This window comes from Amblyomma americanum, chromosome 5, assembly GCF_052857255.1.
Source record: "Amblyomma americanum isolate KBUSLIRL-KWMA chromosome 5, ASM5285725v1, whole genome shotgun sequence".
NCBI lineage: Eukaryota > Metazoa > Arthropoda > Arachnida > Ixodida > Ixodidae > Amblyomma > Amblyomma americanum.
In genome coordinates this window covers 55,118,428-55,139,427 of record NC_135501.1, presented here as the reverse complement: position 1 = coordinate 55,139,427, position 21,000 = coordinate 55,118,428, and the positions used below count along the sequence as shown (strand labels likewise).

The following is a 21,000-nucleotide window of genomic DNA, read 5'->3' as shown; positions in this document are numbered from 1 at the left end:
TACAAGCTTATTTCCACCGCTGTGAGGTATTACTGCTTCCTAGAAGAAATTCCAAAAAACAAGTCTCCAGTTATGCTATATTTAAGAATTTTTCCGTCAGCAACTGTAAATCACATCTTCAACTTTGCAGATGAATAAGGAGTACCAACTTTCACTTTTATACATAAAGGGAAAGCATAAGAAATATTGTCCAAAATCTGGTATCTTTAAATACAGCCTTTTTCAAAAACGAAAATGAACATCCCATCCAGAATTGTTCTTAACATTTCTGAAGGAGACCAAGAAAGAACAGGGGAAGAAAAAAGTTGCATTATTTTCAAGTGTTATCAAACCTTGAACCTGTATCTTATGGAGCATCGGCAAAGGAGCCTAAATTAAGGTTGAAAAGCTGTGACTATGTCATCCACTACTCTACATTATCTCTAAATGCCAAGACAGACCTTTCTTGTCGGTGCCAACTTGTTTTATTCTTTCTTTGTGCGCCGGCCCTCTCTCGGCGGCCGGCTGGCTACGGTCGGCTACGTTCCGCGCTGGCAGCACCGCGGCTTATCCGCGCCATATTTGTGTTCACCACAGCGCTCCCCCCCTAGTGAGAACACGAACGGAACCAACACGAGAAAACACTCGTGCGATTAGAGGTTGAGGCGACTTGGCGCATTTAGACGTCTGCCACTGCGCATGTGGTAGGCGCGAGTATCAGGCGTGGATGCATTTTCCTCCCTGGTGGAAACCGCTGCCCTGGGACGAGGCACTCTTGTATGGGTTCCAGGCGACGGGATGGAGGTGGGTGTCATGGACTGCGTTTCCATGTACGCAGGTTTAAGTCTGTCCAACGAGACAACTTCCCGCCGCCCCCGCATTTCGATAGTGAACGTCTTCCGCCCACGGCGGAGAACCTTGAATGGCCCATCGTACGGTGCTTGTAGTGGTCGTCGTACAGCGTCGTTCCGCAGAAAGACGTGACTACATGACTCAAGCTCGTTGCTCACATGTGTCCTCCTCTCTGTGGGCTGTCGCGGAGGTGTAGCTCGGAGCTTGTTCATGATGTCGCGAAGGCGAGATGCGTAGTCGCTGGCGGAAATGCGAGCTCGCTGTTGGTCAGATGCAAAGAAATCACCAGGCAGACGTAGCGTCGTGCCGTAGACAAGTTCCGCAGCGCTGCAACCGATATCTGCCTTGCACGCTGTGCGTATGCCCCAGAGCACGATAGGCAATGCTTCCACCCAAGAGTCATGTTCACTTGCCATGAGTGCTGCTTTCAGCTGCCGGTGAAATCTCTCGACCATTCCATTGCTCATCGGGTGGTAGGCCGTAGTCCTGATGCGCGAGGCGCCGATGAGTTTCGTCAGGCTGGCGAACAACGCAGACTCAAACTGGCTTCCTCTGTCCGTTGTAATGGAGGAAGGCGCACCAAAACGACATAGTGGTTGACAAAAGCGCGAGCAACAGTTTCGGCTGTAATGTCGGGAATCGGGATAGCTTCTGCCCACCGCGTGAAACGGTCGACCAAAGTGAGCAAGTACATTTGGCCCTGACAAGGTGTCAGTGGTCCAACTATGTCCATATGGATGTGGTCGAATCGAGCATCTGGTCCTGGGAAAGTCTCCAACGGTGTCACCGTGTGACGCTGAACCTTGGACCGTTGACACGCAAGACACTCGTGAGTTTACTGTCGAGAATCGCGGTTGATGCCAGGCCATACGAAACGCGCCGTGAGCAGCTTCTGGGTCGCCCGGATTTTTGGGTGTGAAAGCTCGTGTAACGAAGCGTATACCTCACGACGGAGGCAAGCAGGCACGTATGGTCGAGGACTACTTGTAGATGTATCGCAACAAATGTCTCCTGCTCCGGGCAAAGGAAACCACTGTAGGATGAGTGACGTCGATGTTTCCTGCAAACGGCGCAGTTCGTCGCGTTGAGCTGCCGCCACTTTTGCGAGGTCTATTCCCATGTGAGTGAGGGCATTTACTGGGCTGCGCGACAGAGCATCGGCGACAGCGTTGTCTACTCCCTTTATGTGGCGAATGTCCGTGGTGAATTCCGATATGTAGGACATCTGCCGCAGCTCGCGGGCTGTGTGCGTGCCGCCATCAGATTTGAGGGAGCGTAAGGCGTAGGTGAGAGGCTTGTGATCAGTCATTATAAAGAATTCCGTCCCTTCTAAGTAATGACGAAAGTGCCGGATTGCTGCGTAGACGGCCAACAGCTCGCGTCCGAAAGTGCTGTAACGCTGCTCGGTGGGTGTCAATTTCCGAGAAAAGAAAGCGATCGGTCGCCATACTCCTTTGTTAAGTTGTTGAAAGACAGCCCCCACAGCTGCGTTTGAGGCGTCGACCGTGACGCACTGTGGGACTCCCGGTTGCGGGTAGGCGAGAAGTGTGGCGTCGGTGAGGTGTCTCTTGATCTCTTGAAAAGCCGCTTCGGCGTCGTCCGTCCAGAGCAGCTCCCTAGCAGCGCCTTCGTGTGTCGACAGCAGAAGGTGGAGAGGGTGCAGAACGGCCGCGCACCGAGGTGCGAAACGTCGGTAGTAATTTACAAGGCCAAGGAACTCGCGCGGCTGGCGCTTAGTGGTGGGTCGTGGAAACTTCTCGACAGCTTTAACCTTGTCTGGATGAGGTTGAATGCCAGAGCTTGAAACAACATGGCCAAGGAAAGTCAGCTTCTCGGCACCCAGCTCGCACTTGTCCGTGTTAACCAGGATGCCATGCTCCGCCAGGCGCTGAAACACTGATCGCAGATGCGCCTCATGCTCGTCCGGTGAAGTGCTTGCGATGAGTAGGTCGTCGAGGTATGCATGGCAGAAGTCGAGGCCATGGAAAACGCCGTTGATAAAACGCTGGAATGTCTGTCCGGAGTTTCGCAGGCCGAACGGCATGCGCAGAAACTCTAAGGGCCGTTGTACGATCGTTTCGGAGCGCCTTCCGCCTCGTCCGCTTCGGGAGCGGAGCTGGCGGATCCGCCTCGTTCGGCGAACGGATGGAAAGTTGGTGAACTTCAACTTTCTGGCGGACGAGCGCATCCGGCCGGGGACCGGATTGCAGCTATTGGCTGCTTTTCCCGTGACGTCAGTGACGTCCGAGCCCCTCCTCCCTCCGGCTCGGTTCTGCTCTGCCCCGGCCTGCCGGGGCAAGATGGCCAACCGTCGACTGAACTGGGGAGCGCGGCCTGGGCAGTGGCAGCGATGTCGCGAAGCATATTATATTGTACACATCTTGATATTACCAGTGTTCAGAGCGACTGCAAACTTCGCCGCGTTCAGCAGTGGCGAGCGATAGTTCCACTAGTTGAATTCTGTAATCATCTACGTTGACGGAGTTGACAGAGCGCCTCTTCAAACCGATGCAAACCTGTGCAGTGGCGGTGTCACGAAGTGTTTATTTCGAGCTGTTTTTGGTTTTTGCATGCGTTTGTAATTCCTGCTGCGGCTCTGCAAACCGACGCAAGACCTGTGCAATGGCGGTGTCACGAAGTGTTTATTTCGAGCTGTTTGTGGTTGTGGCAAGCGTTTTGAATTTCTGCTGCGAGTTATTTTCCTGTGCGTGCGCAAGTTTCACAGCATAGCGACAAGTGTCCGCGTAGTGAAAGTGATTATGGTCGGTGCGAGTGCTTTCCCGTCAAATCAGCGATATGTTCATCTGCGAAAAACTCGCGACGCCCGCCGTTTTCCAAATGTTGAAATGAACTTGGAGCTGTGCAGCTGGTCGCTTCCGTTGCGATGGCTGCAGTGATCGTGACCGAGGCGAGCCCACGACGTTGTTTCTGCTACATAGCAAACTGCTGCGTGTGTGACTTGACACGATCTTGGCTGCACGGCCGTCGCAGTGTTTTCTGCTGCGACAACAGCAGCGTCGCCAGTCTTGTGCGTCTTGGTGCACGATACAGTGGTACGTTTTATGATCATGGGTGCGCAGGTTGAGACAGTGTGCCAGCGGCATTATGTAGCCTGTGTGAAAAAAATCGGTGCGCAGTGCAAATGTCAGTTCGGGGGCACCGTCATTTTGTATGTGTGTGTGTGTGTGTGCCACACGTCAAACAAAGGTACCAAAGTGAATTAAGCTGTCTCTATGCTTTTATTGGAGGCCTGTTTGCCAACATGATTTTGTCAGTGCCGAGCAGTTGTTGAGCAGCAGCGCTTAATGCTATCAGCTGCATTAGTTTATTTGATGAGGCATTATCGAAGCCTTCAACAGATGTAATCCATGCACATTTGCATGTTCATATGCTGCCTTCATTTGTTTGTGACTGCCTATGAACACGATTATTTGCCTGCAGGGTGATGATAACCCTGGTTGGCCTGCAAGAACTTGTGTCGGCAATGTAGTATGTTCCGGGATTTTCTTAGCCCTCCTCGCATTTTCCACGAGCAGAAATTTATTTGCTCATCAGTAAATTCATAATTGAACATTCCTCACTTATATAAGTTGCCTGCAACACTTATCCGATCCCATCTGTTTCATGGTCATGACAGCACTATTCCTGCACATGTTATCAAACAACAGTTACAAGGCTTTTTTAAGGCCTTGAAATGTGCTATGCACTGTTGCGTGGCGGTTGGCTTTGCAATACCAGTCTGCACTCATTCCTGCGAGTCCTGCAGTATTGACGCAACTCTGGATCAGTTGAGGCTGACACCAGATATAAATTGAACCCATTTCTTTTTTGCTTGGATCGGCTGAAATGGTTGTGGTCATTAGCATTCACAGATTCTCCACTTTGCACTGGAACAAAGTTCTGTTTCTGCCTAACGTGCATGCCTGAAACCAGAGCATTGCATTTTTCGTCTCGTAGTGCGCAAAATCTCTACACAAGGGTCGCTGACGAGAGCCGCCGACAAAAGCAGGAACTTCAACACGCACACCATGGCGATGCCGAAGCGCAGCCTACTAGGCCTAGGTGCAGGTCGCCGAGGAACGGAAAAAAGTACCACGTGACCACGAAAAGAGGTTATTATTTGGGGGGGGGGGGGCGCTCGTACGGGAAGTAGGTAGGGAAGGGGGGGGGGGGAGCGCAGTGTGCAGGGATATCGGGGTTTGGAGAGGGGGCGGGAAAGGAGGCAAGGGAGAAGGTAGTCGGGCGCATACCGATCTCTCCCTTGGGATGCGGGAGCCCGTTTCGGCGCGTGGAGCGATGCTGGCGGTGCGCTCGCGCCGGCTAGGTTGCCACCAGCCGGAGAAGGCTATTGGACAGACGGATATGCCCGGCGCGCCAATCGGCATGCTGGGACCATCCGCCTCGCTCGCAAGCGCCAAAGTGATCGTACAACACCTTTCCGCCTCACGTCCGCCTGGCGGCCGAAAACTGGCGGACCGCTCCCGAAGCGGACGAGGCGGAAGGCGCTCCGAAACGATCGTACAACGGCCCTAACAGGCCGAAGGGCGTGGTTATCGCCGTCTTCGATACGTCCTCTGGAGCCACGGGGATCTGATGGTACGCCCGCACGAGGTCGATCTTGGAGAAAATCGCCACACCATGTAGGCTGGACGTCACATCATGAATGTGAGGTACCGGATAGCAGTCTGGCACGGTTGCTCGATTGAGGGCTCGATAGTCGCCGCAGGGTCGCCAGTCTCCTGGTGTTGACTTCGGCACCATGTGCAGTGGCTCGCCCATGGGCTAGCGGACGGGCGGATTATGCCGAGCTCGAGCATGTGGTCGAATTCCTGTCGAGCTGCTTGCAGCTTTTGCGGGGACAAGCGGCGTGGGTGTGCGTAAACTGGTGGGCCTGTGGTGACAATGTGGTGGCATACATTGTGTCTGACGGCCGCGCTGGCCTGTGGTGGCCGCGTCAGTTCGGGGAATTCGCCGAGGATGCCGGTGAATCGTGTAGCGCCCGGCGGTGCTACGAGCGTGGGGCTGAGAAGAGGATGCCTGGATGGCTTCCCGCACACTTCTGCGTGTGACAGGGGGTCCTGTAAACGCCGGTTGCGGACATCGACAAGCAGTCCGAAGTTGCGCAAAAAGTCCGCTCCCACGATGGCAACTTTTACGTCAGCCACGACGAAAATCCACCGAAATGTCCTCTTGAGGCCCAGGTCCAGCGAGAGAGAGCGTTTCCCGTACGTCGGTATCGTCGTATTGTTGACAGCTTGCAACGGTGCTGCGCACGGTCGTTTGCGATCGGCTGGCGACGCTGGCACGACACTAACTTCCGCCCCTGTGTCGACTAGGAAACGAGCACCTCTTTCGCGATCGGTCAGGAAGAATACCGATAGGCGACTGTCCGGCAGGGCGGGGGCACTGGCCACCCTCAGCGCTGGCCCGGGGCGTTTCCCGAATTTTCACAGGGCGGCACACAGTTCCGTGCAGCGTTGCCGAATTTGCGGTGGTACCAGCACACCCTGCGTTGTTGTGGTTGTGATGCGGTACGCTGTCGTGGTCGCTGGTTGCCGCTCGAGTGCAGCGCTGCGACGGTGTCTGTGAGGCGAGAAATTTCCTCTCGCATCTCTTGCAGGGAATTGGCAGACGGTGCGTCTGCATGCACCGACGCGACTGTGGGCACGGCGACAGCCATGAGTTTGTCGGCGAGCTCGGCCATCTTGGCATGGTCTGTCTCGCCCGACGCCGTGAGGCCTATCCGTACGCTTGTGGGAAGCCTTTGCAGGAACAGTTCCCGCACCAAACGGCCGTCGCTTGCTGTCGTGCCGCCGGCCAGTTGTTGCATGTGGCGTAGCAACTGGCTGGGCCGGCGGTCGCCAAGTTCGGCCTGCAGCTGCTCCGGCTCTGTAGGTGTGACACGGCGAATCAGTGTCTCTTTTAGCATCTGGTAGGCGTTCTCTGCGGGTGGTGTTAGCAGTAGGTCCCGCACCTCGCTGGCTGTCGCAGGCGGAAGGCTGCCCACCACGTGGTGGTATTTAGTGCTGTCAGCAGTGATGCGGCGTGCAGCGAACTGTGACTCAACTTGCACGAACCAAAGTTCCGGGTCGCCAGTCCAAAACGGAGGTAGCTTCACGTCAAGTACGGCTACCGTGGGACTGCCGGCGTCGCTTGGCTGGTTCATGGCTATCACGTCCGGGTCACCAATTATTGGCACGCGCGAGGAAAGCAGAGACGAGGCGTAGGGCTTGGAGTCTCGGTGCCAACTTGTTTTATTCTTTCTTTGGGTGCCGGCCCTCTCTCGGCGGCCGGCTGGCTACGGTCGACTACGGTCGGCTACGTTCCGCGCTGGCAGCACCGCGGCTTATCCGCGGCATATTTGTGTTCACCACAGCTGCACAATCCAGTTAACTTCCCTCCTTTTCACTTGTCATGATGCAAAAACATAAAATGCAACAAACAAATTTGCTTTCCACATTCTATAGCGTTTGTCATACAAAGCCTGTTCGACAAAACCAATAAAATGGCAACTGTTGGCTCCTGCCCCAATTATACACAAGCATTGCACATCTCATGAAATTGGTTGCTTTTGGCAGCATTCTTCTATTCAATTGCTACCGTATGAATGACACAAGTACAGGTACATGCAGAATGCTTCCACCTTGTGTACTTGCACAAAATGTCTCCGAGAATGCTGCTCACATTAGATTAAGGCTTGATATGAAATAGGCGAATCAGTTAATGACTACAGTTTGTTAGCACTAAATTAATTTGAATAAGGGATGCCGTCTGCAGTCACATTTCTTAATTTTATGCCACCTTTAAACACTACACATGCAAGTAGCCTTTTACACACTTCATCTGTCTACGGCAGAATACACTAATACCAAGCGTAAACGTCAATTATACTGAGGTAAAGCAGAGGAACAGTTATTTCCATACATGGGAGCATCTTTTAACGCAGTAGCATTAAGGAGCTCGTGTCGCAGAAAATCCGGCATCGTCGTCGTCGTTGACCGTGATTGAAAAATCCCCACAGAACCAACCTAGGAGGCAGGTGGGCCAGCTAGGTCACATGACCTTGCGTCATCATAACCTGCCCACCGGATTGTGAGCAAACACCCCACTATGGAAGGTGGCAGTTAAATTAAGTATTGGTCACTCCAGAAGAGCAACCTGGGTCGCGCTACGCCTACCGGTGGCAACACCTGCCATACCAGAGCAGTGGCGCATCCCTTAACCAACCACTGCGCCAGGAGTGGTTTGAGGACTCCCAGGGATCTATGAATGTAAAGTAGAAAATGAACAATTCTGCATATATGAGAAATAACCCATAAGCTATCATGTCATACCATACCTACCAACCTGGCGAGATAAAAAATCGGAAGATTTTTTATTCGTGCCGAAGAAAGCGAGGGGGGGAATGTTCACCTTTTTTTGGCGTCAAATTCAGAAGTATAAGATCACAAAAGCTTGTGCAAATACCGTACTTGCATAATTTGCACACTTATTTCCTTTAAATTAAGGCTGCATTTTCTGAACACGACCTAAAAAGCGCTACAGTGGTCACAACACGCAACATATACTTACTGTATATGTAGACCTGGCCCCCATCTAGCATCCCTCACTGGCCAAAGAAAAAAAAGTTGACTCCAGATATAACACACATAGGTCCCCCCCATGTTACGTAGTTTCCCAGGGATAGCATGACAGCGCGTGTGCAGCTCAGAGCAATAATCCAGCAACAATACAATCGTGGAGATAGCAGTGGGAGGCAAAGGAGATAACGGGTAATCAGAGAGTTCGAAAGCAGTAACTTGCTAGATGCCACGACTAGTCAAGCTGCTGCTGCAGCTTTTTGCTTCGCCCCGTATTTCTGATGGAAAGAAATTAATTTGTAAACACACTGTTCTCTTTGTGGTTGTAACAGATCACTGTATCCACACACTAAATTTAGAAACTTTAAAGGCGCCTTTTATTTCACAAAAATGCGGACATGTAAGCATTGAAAATGACCACTGCAACTGCAATGTCTACAGTGGCAAAGCTGACTATGAATAAAAAATGCATAACGGAGTGCAACCTTGATTGCACAAAAGTGTAAAAGCTGCTGCATTCACAGTTATTGCAGCATCACTGCAGTCAGATATCACTAAGCGCACAATAAAATAGACTCCTTTTACTTCACAGCAATGCAGACATGTAAGCATTCAAAATGACGATTGCAACTACAATGTCTACAGTGGCAAAGCTGACTGTGAATAAAAATGCATACAGGAACATAACCTTGATTATTGCACGAAAGTGTAAAAGCTGCAGTATTCAGTTATCACATCACTATAGTGGGGTATGACTAATCATACACAAAAATGAGAAAACTTGTATTTCACAAAAATGCAGTCTCCTAAGTAATCAAACCAATCTTTGCTACTGCAATTTCAGAGTAAACTTTAAAATAAGAAATACATACAGGAACGTAACAGTGATTATTGCGCAAAAGTGCAAAAGCTGCAGTAATCACAGTTATCCCTGCATCACTATAGTCGGGTATTACGAATCATACACTAAAATGAGAAAACTTGTACTTCACAAAAATGCAGACTCCTAAGTAATCAAACCAATCTTTGCTACTGCAATTTCAGAGTTGACTTTAAAATAAGAAATAAGTACAGGAACGTAACATTGATTACTGCGCAAAAGTGTAAAAGTTGCAGTAATCAGAGTTATCACAGCATCACTATAGTCAGGTATTACTAATTATACACTAAAATGAGAAAACTTAGACACCTCTAATCTCGCAAAAAATGCAGACTCCTGAGTACTGAAAACAATCGCTACAACTCCAATTTCAGAGTTGACATTAAGATAAGAAATACATACAGGAATGTAACATTGATTACTGCGCAAAAGTGTAAAAGCTGCAGTATTCAGAGTTATCACAGCATCACTAGAGTCAGGTTTTACTAATCATACACTAAAATGAGAAAACTTAGAGACCTCTAATCTCGCGGAAAATGCAGACTCCTGAGTATTGAAAACAATCGCTGCAACTCCAATTTCAGAGTTGACTGTAAAATAAAATAAAGAAACCATAAAGGAATATAATTTTGATTATTGCACAAAAGTGTAAAAGCTGCAGTAATCACAGTTATCACAGCATCACTATAGTTGGATACAACTCAAGGATAAAGCGGCAAATGCCTTTCGGCATCAATGCCTAATGATGCCATTGGCTGGAGGCCTCCTTTCAGCAGCACCTGCTGCTTAGCTTCTGAGTTGTATCTGGCTACAATGTCAAAGATGATGAAATGGGAAACATGAAACAATTAGCATTGCTCAGAAATGTGACTGGTTCATTGCAGAATTATCACGATGCACAAAGTAATGCTGGCTTCACTGTATAATGATGCAGTTGACTATAATGCCTTGTGAAAAAACAGAATATTGATGTGTTGATTATTGCACAAAATTGTGTGTGATAGTACAGTACAAAAAGAGTGACACTAACAGTCACCGAAAGCAAGGAAAGCATAGTGAGTTTGTATACATATACTGTTCTCCATTTCTTTGTATTGTGGTACTGCTCACTTAGAAATTAGTACTGATATCTCGTTATGTCTGAAAGGTTACTGATTATAAGTCGGATCAAAAACATGAATATACCAGCAATGGGAACCTAACTCTCGACCGTACACGACATGGAGGTCGTGGGTTCGGATCGCACTGGTGGCAATTGCTTGCCTTTGTTCCAATTTGTAATCCAGCCACCACAGTGGCTGAGTGGTTATGACGTTCGGCCGCTGGCCCGAAAAATGCGGGTTCGATCCTGGATGCGGCGGTCGAATTTCAATGAAGGCGAAATTCTAGAGGCCCGTGTACTGTGCAATGTCAATGCACGTTAAAGAACCCCTGGTGGTCCTTTTAGGGAGCCCTTCACTACGGCGTCTCTCATAGCCTGAGTTGCTTTGGGACGTTAAACCCCCATTAGCCAAACCAAACCAATTTGTAATCTTATCTTTCAGGCATAACAATATTACAGTAATAATTTCTCAATGAGCAATACCACAATATGATGAAATGTATATGCATCTAGTTCCCTATGCTTTCCTTGATTTCGGTGACTGTTAGCTTCCTTCATATGATCTCCCATGCATGATGTATAGCTAGAAGCAATATAAGAGGGAACATGGGAGCGTGTGGCCTCCTTGCTTTGCAAAGTACTGCCAGGGACAGAAGGCGAGAATTGTCAGTGTAAGGCGCACGCAAAGTAAGCATGGCCGCCTATCCTTCCCGAGCATGACCCTGATGCCACCTGTTGTAGTCTATTGGTGGCTGCACTGTGCAAAGTACGGAGGCCCCATGCTCCTGTGTTCCCCATCATATTGCTTCCAGCAGTTCACAGGATAAATCAAGTAACTTACTTCTCCGGTATGAATTCGAATACACACTGCAACAACTTCATCTGCATTTCATTCCGCAGCCTCTCTGGCACTTCCCTCATTTTGTCCACTAGGTATGCTCCGAAATGATCGAGGCTGTCCGTTTTTTTTAGCATTTCTCCGAGCATATCTATCTGACTATCATATTTATCTATTCTGCTCCTTTTTTATGTGAACCTGTGCTGGGCATTTCAGCCACAAGCTCGACACTGGCACTTGGGGCATTTGGAGTTGGTGCTGCGCTTGTCCCAGGACTTGATGGCAAAGAGGCAGACTCGGCATACATTTGTTGGAAAATCGCCTCTGCATTTCCTTGTGGTGTGTCGTTCAAGTTCTCTTCGGGCACAATATATACAGCTTCCGCATGCGGCAGTGGTTCCAAGTTGCACGAGGTCCTACAGTACCGTAAAATGGGGCTACTTTGTGACAGATTTCGTACATTTTCATGCTCTAGCTGAACAATTATCAACATAAAGTCGAATGAATAGTGACATAACGTTGCTAAAACCTTCCCTCACACGACGGTATGTTCTACAAATCCACATCTTTAATACAAGCGGCTATATCCAGGTTAAAAGCTGTCACAAAGTTGCCCCGTCGAGTGGGGCAACTCTGTGACAACGTTGTTTTTGCCTGAATATAATTGGGAAAAAAAGGACTGGCACAAAGTTACCCCATCAAAAGTTTATTTACATTATCTACAATTGGTTCCTGCTCTGGCAACATAACAATTGTATTACAAATTATTCATACATGTACCTCCTCAATCAAGATCTTTCACTTCAAAGATGCCTCGCTTGCCTACCGGCTTAGGGGATTCAATTGTGTACAAAACTTCTTCTTTTGAGTACAAAATAGCGTCTTCGTGGTCCGGCCATCTCCAATTCTTTTTGGACCTCTCCATAGTGCTGACGATGTACCCCTTAGGTTTGACTTCCGTCACTCTTCCCGGGAAAAGTTGCCCTTCGAAGTTCACTACGACAAAGTCATCCACCTTGAAAGTGATTTCTCCGGAACCCGTACCGCGGACCCTCGGGACGTTCCTAGTATTTGGAATCATGGAAGTGGTAGGACTGTCTGTTTCCGATAGGTTGCTTCCGGAGGGTACCTCGGAATCACTTGTATCTTCTTCCGACCACCTTTTGTTGTCGCCATGCTGACCATCTGAAGACGATTCGCTGTCACTGCTTTCTTCTGCGCTGTCGTCCTCAAGAGAAGACCTCTTCCTAGGTCGTCTAGCTCTGATACCGGAGGAAGAGCTGCCCTTCTTTCCGGTTGTCGGTTTTCCCGTCCTGATGGCTTCTTCTACTTCGGCAACCGATATGCTTTTCCCCGCTGGGACGTTGAGCATCTTCCTCCTTTTGGTGGCCCGCTTTCCAGTCACCTCTTTTCTTTTTTTATTTAATTCCTCCAAGAAGACATCCCCTACGACGTCTGTCATGGATTTCAAGCTTTCCTCGAGGACTGATTTAGGAAGCCGTTGAAGAACCTCGGTCTTGTCCAGGGGGAAAATCCCGGTCTTCCGGAATCCTGACTTCAGGTTTGTTTTAATATTTTCCTGCAATTTGATCGCCATTTTTTTAGTAGACCGGGCAGTTCGTCCTTTGGCACGGAGGTGCAGCGGCTTCCAGAGGTTGACTCTTTCCATTCCGCCAAAAGTGAACGCCAAATTATCTTCAGGCTACGAAAAACGGCGACATCGAGAGGCTGGAGTAGATGAGTCGCATTCGGTGGGAGCGCGATGAACTTCACATTGTTTTCTTCGCAGAGACGAAGCACTTCGAGGCTAATGTGGGAACTCAAATTGTCACCGATCAGAGCTTTCGGACCATCTTGCTTTTTCAATATGGGGAGCATGAGTGACATGAACCAATCTTCGAAAACCTGGTGATCGAACCAACCAGATTTCGTTCGATTATACCGGGCCCCCTTTGGTCCATTTTCTGTCCATGTTGACCAAAGCTTTTCTGCTTTGTAATTGACGTAAAGTGGAGCCAACTCTCCCGCAGCACTTCCACAAGCCATAATCGAAGTACAGGCTTTTGATGCGTTTTGAATTTTTTCTGGATATTTAGCTCCTCTTCTAGTTATGACTTTTTGGCTCCCTGGATCATCCTGTACATTTGTTTCGTCGTAGTTCCAAATGTTCTCGCCCGGAATACCAGCTAGCTCTTTCTCCAGATGGCCAAAAAACGTGTCAATCACTTCTGCATCCGTTGAGGCCCTTGCATATGTGATGTTTTTTGACACGCGTTCAGAGAGGATATCTTCATAAAAGAGTTTGCCCACTCCTTACAGGGAAAGTTGCCATCTTTAAAGGCGGACACTTTTCTTCCCGTTCGGTCGAGATACGCTTTCACCACACAACGCAAGTCAAACTTTGTCATTGGGAAGCCAAAGGAAGACATTGCGATTGCATGAGCAATCAACCTCTGCTCCTCCCCTTCCGTAAAAACAGGTTGGCGACCAACTTTTTGAGCCGGTCGATCGAGTAAACCCCGAGCATGTTTGGTCTTCAACCACAAGGTGTTCCGATGAATATTGAACCTAACAGGAAAAACAAACAACACATAAGACATACGTAACGGTAATGCGTAGGTAAGTACCTAAAAACAAGAAAAAAAAGATGTTTTAATAGTACTCACGAACCTTTCAGATGCTGCCCTCAATGACAATTTCTTTGAAAGGACCAACTGAACGGCATTATTCAACGTTTCTTGGCCATAATTTTGGTACGGCCGTGCACCAAGCTTCCGTTTATAATTCCTCATCTCTCTTAAACGCTGAAAAATACAAAAAACAACATATAATTTAAATTAAAAACAGAGCGGGGTAACTTTGTGACAGTTGGCGTGTCACAAAGTTACCCCGCGAAGTATCAACATCTGAGTTTCCTTTCTGTAAACCTAAACAAACATGACTTGATTAAACTTATATTACAGATTATTGTAGCCTACATATTAGCAATCAGAATTACCCGTTTTCGCTATTTTTCTCGTGCAGACGGGTCGAGCACACAAAGTTTACGGTGCTTCAGCAATGCGCCCTGAAACACGATTCAACCTGTCGGCGACTAGAGTGGCTTCGGAGCGCGGGAACTTCGGACGGCTGCCGCTAGATGGCATCACATGTCAGGCGAGCCTGTTGAGTGGCTCGTAGCTTATTGGCGACACCTGTTCGTGGCGCGAGATTTAAAATACAAAAACCAAGCGCGTGGCACAAAGTAACCCCTGCAGTCACAAAGTAACCCCATTTTACGGTAAGGTAAAAGATAATTAAGTACCTCCAGTTTCAATCGGGGAAATGAGGCCCTTGAAAGTTTAATTTTTATTTATTTATTTTATTTATTCAAGTTACCCCTAAAGGCCCTCCAGAAGAGGGTATTACATAGGGGGGGGGGGGGGGGGGGTACAATCATAAGTAATCGCGATACATTTGAACAAGTAAGTGTAACAAAAAAAAACGCTAATTAAAACATAAGGCATCACTCAAAGAAAAATTGAACACTAACAAAAACAGCAAACATTTACACATTTCCGTCACAGCGAAGAAGCTCTTGGAATTTTTTATTGTCAGTTTCTGTGGCGATGACTGATGGCAAACTATTCCATTCAGTGATAGACAATGGTCTGCTCGAATTATTTAAGAGGCAACAAATACAAATAATTTTCCACAATAATTTTCAACACAGCAGACAGGAAATAACATTGGGCCTTGGTTTTCTTGTTCTGTGCAAAACGGTAAATAAGCAGCAAAACTGCACATAACAGCATACATTCAGTGAAATGTTATGATAACCTCCAAATGGACTTACGGTCTGCTGAGAATCGTGTCGCGCAGGAAGAGCAGCCTTTCGAAGAAAGGCCAGGTTGTCTCTCCAACCTCGTCCGCCCCAGCCCCGCTCTTTTTCGATTGGCGGAGCCCTTTAAACCCCCCCCCCCCCCCCCTGAAAGTGTCGCGCAGATTCTTCTATCGGTGCTTCACGTCATTAACTGCGGAGGCATGAAAAGCGCAATAATAATCGGCTATCAGGTGAAAGCCTGCATCGATTCGGCATGCAAATCTGCTGCCCGACGGAGTGCATTTTCTAGCGAACGATAACGATTGCTCGACGTCACACAACTTGCCACATCGTAAAACACAGCAATTGCGAAACGCGGCACTCGGCGTACGGTCAGCATTACGTATAGTCAATGGCACCGACAGAGTGCTTTGCTTACAAAACCACTCACCTGTTGCACCAACGGCTTCGGCTACTCGGCGCCACGCCGCTTCCGACACATTGCGGGCCTTATAGTTTTTTTGTTGCATGTACCAAAGGACCCGCTCGCACTCCACGGTGTCGATGAGTTTCTCATTGAAGGCTTGGGCTTGAGCGTGCGCCATGGTAGCACAAATGTGACACACCTACGAGCACTCGAAAAAACTTGCCAACAATGTGGCACTTTCGAGAAAGCGCGCAAAATTACCGGCAGTGACATACGCTGCCTTAGCTGCTATTGGCTAATCGCGTAACTTCCGGGCGACGAGCGAAATTTTCTGTGGGTGCAGATCCGAGCGACACGGCAAGCGACATGCATTTTGCTTCGTGCGGCAGCGTCGCTTTCCGCCGTCGTGTTCGCGTGAGTTTTCGCGTACATGGAGTCCAGGCTTGAAGCAAAATGACACTTCACACTACTGCACTGCATATCCCTTATCGTAAGCAGTTATTTCAGAACTTGAGCTATTCACTACGTTGCAATACACACTCCAAAGCTTTCTTCATGAACCCAAGTTCATGATGGGATAGTCAGCAAATGCATCTTCCGCTTATAGGCAGTGATTCCCAGCATAAATCAGGTATTAAAAAATTACATAAAATACACATGAAAAGTCCATTTTTAGCAAATAGGGTTGTGTAAGAAAATGCAACAAAATTAATAAGCAATCCTAAAGAAGTATGCCACACACCTTTGACTGCTTTGGCAATTTTCAGGGCTGAGAAGTTAAACTTTCCCCTTTCGCCCCATCCACGAAAACTTTGCGACCACCTCATCTTTCATGCAGTACGCCAGGATTCTTTTTGTGGCCCAATTTTTGTTGCTGCCCCCAAGCTCCATGAACTCTTTAACCTGCATACACACACAAGCACAACACATGCAACGAGGAAAAAATTACCTCAACCACTGAGAGGTAACACAATGGTCTCAAAAGTGCTCAGATTGAAGTGGACTGAAAAACAAGTAAATATCTCCAATCATGTAGAGTCGAGTCAACTTATAACAATATTCAAGTGCCACAAAAATTCCATTATTATAACTGATAACTGTTATAACAAAAGCATAACTGCAAAGAGGGGTCAGGGATGGCAAGTGACATGCGAGCTCCGCCGAGGCATTCTTTTTGTGGCCCTGAAATAGGCCTTGTAAAAAATACAAGAAGGTTGCCGCGGCCGCCTCTCAGCTTGAGAAATCCCGAAGAAACGCAAGGATTTCGCATTCCACTAACTTTTGGAACGGGCACTCAGGAGCCAGACTGCACTGTTATAGGGACCCCAACCTAAAGTTTGTCGCAGCGCCACTGCTCGCCTCGCGGTCAGATTCGGTACTACCGAGCGGGCGCGCCACCGGCGCAGCGCAGTCGCCAAGCCAGGCCAAGCAGCGTTTCGGCGGCTGCGCGTACTGCCCGCGCTCAATGTTTTCGCGAGTGCTCGCGGCGGTGCCTCGCAGGCGTACGAGGAGGAGTTCTGGCTCAATTTGAAGTATGTCTGGAACGGTTTCGCGGCGGTCGAAGAGTGGGGAAGTGTACTGTTGTGTTGTCGGCTGCCACAACAGTTCCATCAACACCAAAGGCAGAGAACCGCCCTTGAAGTTCCACCGGTTCCCGGGAAAATGGTACGAACAAAAGAGGCGGCAAGCCTGGATTACAGCTGTCCGCAGAGTCAAGTGAGTTTTATTTCATTGTCTAAACTTGTCAGATGTTCTGCTTTTTAACATGTGACGGTTCTGACGAGTGTAAAGCCGGCAGACATGAGTTTGCATTGTAATTCAGTAAGCAATACTTAGTAACCAACCTCTCGTTGGTGAATCCGCTATTTTTTTTTTTTTGCTGACAAAGCCAGCCGCGTGTAAGGTGGTTCGTCTGGTCGTTCTCGCTGTGCTGCCAGGCGTGGGGAGGCGTTGGTGGAGACCATCTCGAGCGATGGCTAGGCACCGTGCTCTCAGGTGGTGGCGTAGGTTTGGTTTTCTTTTTTGTTCTGTCCGACCGTCTCGCCCACTGGCTGCGGCGGTTCTCCACCACAACCTTCGTCGTTTTCCTCGTTTAAAACCTCGGCTTCTTGGCGTTCGGTGTGCCCGCCGCCCCTCCTTCACCGTAGCCGCTAGCTGTTTTCGTCTCCGCGGGTGTCGGTCGCTGCCTTTGTCCCCCTCTCGGTTTCAGTTAGTGTCTCAATGACAGAGGCAGTTAGGCGCCGCACGAAAAGAGTCGTCAGCAACTTCAAGCGTTCCGCGGGGACACATCGACAGGATGGCGCGATTGGTAGCCTACAAATCTCGTTCTATGGCCTGTGCCGGAGTACGCGCACGAACCGCCCCACTTGCGGGCGATCGTTTCCTGCCAGCAGCATTTCGTCATTGTATCTAGTAATAATATTAATCGATCATAGCAGCAGTAATATTTAAAATTAATATTTGTTATCAATGTTTCGCCTTTGATGGGGTTAACTGTAGTACTACTAGGGAGCCTAAGTAAAGGAGCTAATAGAGTTCATCCCCTTACATGTTTTCTGAAGAAGTGTTTCAGATATATTTGTGTATTTCTCATAAAATAAAAAAAACATTATTCACCAATGGCACGCAGAGGTGTAATTTCAATTAATTTGTGGGAGAACTGCATGCTTCGAAGGAATATGCTACTTGATATTGAATGTTGTATGCTTAACTTTAACAGTATTTACGTTTATTCCTGGCGCAGCCCTGATGGAACTCCATGGACGCCTACAGACGCGGCACGACTTTGCAGCACTCATTTTGTGGGCAACTGCATAAGTAATATGAGTGATCATCCCTCGTACATTCCAACTATTTTTCCACCTGTGTACTGTAAGAGAACGCCCGACCCCGAAAGGACGCAAAGGTAATATTGCCAATCAAACCGAGAATAGAATTTGCAGTCACTTTTGGTAAATGTGCGTGTAAATGTGCAAGGCTATGATGTATGCACATGGACAGAAGCGGTAATGCATTGCACTAGACACCAGTGCATGGCAGCTACGTGCCTTGTACTTCCCCAACAGAGCTGTTATATTTCATTTTTTCCTTTATTTTTCAATGCAGGTGTCAGCGACGCTTGATTCAGGCAGCTTCATCTAGGCTACACAGTATAAAAAAGATACGTTTTCCACAAACAACCACAGAGGCAGTGCCAACAGCACCTACACTCGAAGATTCAGTCAGTGCAGACAGGATGCAAGAGGAACATGAGCACCAAATGGACTGCAGTGACAAATTTGAAGACGATGGGATGCTAACAAGTGACACGGATGATCGGAAGTCTCCTACTGCAGGAGGCCTTTCACTAGTAACAAAGGCTCATGTTGTAAGCACCCAGTATTATTTTAGATGTTGCGATGTAAATGTTTTTATACTCCAGCAAGTTGTCATTATGATTACACTTTATCTGGTCTTTTTTTTTTCACAACACTTTGGAGCATACCAAAAGCATATACTTTGCAAACAATTTTTTTCGCTATTTCAGGCATGCCAAACAGTCTTCAGCCACTGGGAAGCTTACTATCTTTCTCTCAATGACGAATTGTGATGAAGCATCTACTCAAGTTACGCACACCGAGCAGACTGACCAGGTTGAACCTTCACTGAACTTTTCATTCTCTGTTTTGTTTGTACATCTTTGGTTATTTATATAGAAACAGACATTTTTGTCTGCTTAATGGTTGAAGTTCAAGGAAGAAATTATTGTTTTCTTAAAGTTGCTGCAGTTTTATCAGCATGTAATTTTGATGTTCACTCTACTTCTCTATAGGTCACTGGGACAGATGGAAATTGGCGAAGAAGGTGTGGTTTTCAAGGCTTTAACTCACTGCGAGGAAATGAAGAAGCTCTACAAGACGTGTGTGGTGTGACACTCCCAGTATTCAGCCTGTTGTTGAACCTGCTACCTACCTCTAGGTACAAGAGCACAGATGTCACACGTGAAGATAAGTTATGCTTGTTCCTAGCTAAACTTCGCCTTGGGATAACATACAGCGCCTTGGCAGTTATATTCGGAGTGAGTGCGACAACTGCCTCAGATATCTTCAAGAAAATGCTCGAGATCTTGAGTGTGGTGCTGCAGGAATGGGTCTACGTGCCACCAAGAAAAGTCATCAAGCTGTCCATGCCACCTGCATTTAAAGTAAACTATCCTAACTGTAGTTTAATCATAGACTGCAGCGAAATCCGTACAGAGATGCCATCAAAACCAGATTGCCAACATGTTTTATACTCCAACAACAAGGCAGGCTACACCGTAAAGTTTCTTGTAGGCATCATCCCCAATGGGATGATAGCCTTTGTGTCTAAAGTGTATGGTGGGCGGCATACTGACTCCCTCATCACGCAAGACTCTGGATTCCTAGAGCTGATCAAACCTGGCGATCTCGTACTAAGTGTTAAAGGGTTTCCTAGCATTAGGACAAACGTAGAAGGAAAAGGTGGAATTCTACTCATGCCCCCATTTAATTCTGCTGGGGGTCAGATGTCAGAAGAGGCCATGGACAATACATACAAAATTGCAGCTGTACGCATTCACGTTGAGCGCGTCATTCAGAGGTTAAAAATTTACAAGATCTTATCCAACAGACTACCACTAAGTTTGGTCCCCCACATGAGCAAAGTGCTTTCTGTTTGCGCTGCCCTTGTCAACATGCAGCCACCTATTGTAAAGAAATGAGGCACTTAGCCTCACGTCGCTCGACGGCTACCTTCTAGACATTGTGCTGTCATTCAGGAAATTAAACTGTCATGAAGCTTGTTGAAATGTTCTGTTTGACTTGCATATACAACTAGCCCACTTGCGACCTGCACGGACTTTCCGCCAAGTCACGAAGTGGGTTCATGCATAGGCAGAGAACTCAAAATTCATCCTGACTTTTATTGTAGCCATATAACAACGCACCTTTGTTTTAGCAGCATGTTGGTTTTAGCGACAAGCCAGACCAGAATACGCCAAACGAAAAACAATAAGCCATGCATGTACCTAACCCATGTCACCGATGGCAGCAGCTGCACGTCTTTCAGTGCAGTCAAGTTCGAAATAAAATATTCCACGTCTGTGCTGCACTAAAGCTGCATGATGCTCCCATCATAAACATGGTTATACAGGGTGTTTTAGGGAAGACTAATTTTCAGAAATAGGCTTTGTGAGGTATGAAGACTGTTTTTGGGGCATATAAATTGTACCAGCGTCAGCAACTATAACAGAATAGGTGAATAAAGGCAACTAGTTAGCCGGTTAAATTATTTGTGATAATTATCACTTTAATGATCACAGTTAGAAGCCTGGCTGCAATTATAAATTTGTGGCCGGTCTTCAATAATGGCTCTATCAGTTTTTAGCAGATAAGAGAAGGGAAAGAGGTGCTCGTGACTGAAGCCTAAAGCCACCGAAATCAAGGAGCATAGAGGATGTCATTCTTGTTTTTAAAACATAATTTATAGTTTTCAGCGATGGGATATTAATAAAAGAACAAGAAAAAACAACCACATGCTGC

General features: G+C 47.7%; 1 protein-coding gene across 1 annotated transcript; it reads left to right on the top strand.

Annotated features, from left to right (window-relative positions):
- Positions 1–18,695: 18,695 nt before the first annotated feature.
- On the top strand, positions 18,696–20,180 carry LOC144133888 (uncharacterized). The gene is made up of 3 exons (XM_077666954.1): positions 18,696–18,838; positions 18,987–19,092; positions 19,272–20,180. The coding sequence occupies exons 1-3, from the start codon at positions 18,696–18,698 to the stop codon at positions 20,178–20,180; spliced, it is 1,158 nt and encodes a 385-aa protein (XP_077523080.1).
- The last annotated feature ends 820 nt before the right edge of the window (positions 20,181–21,000 follow it).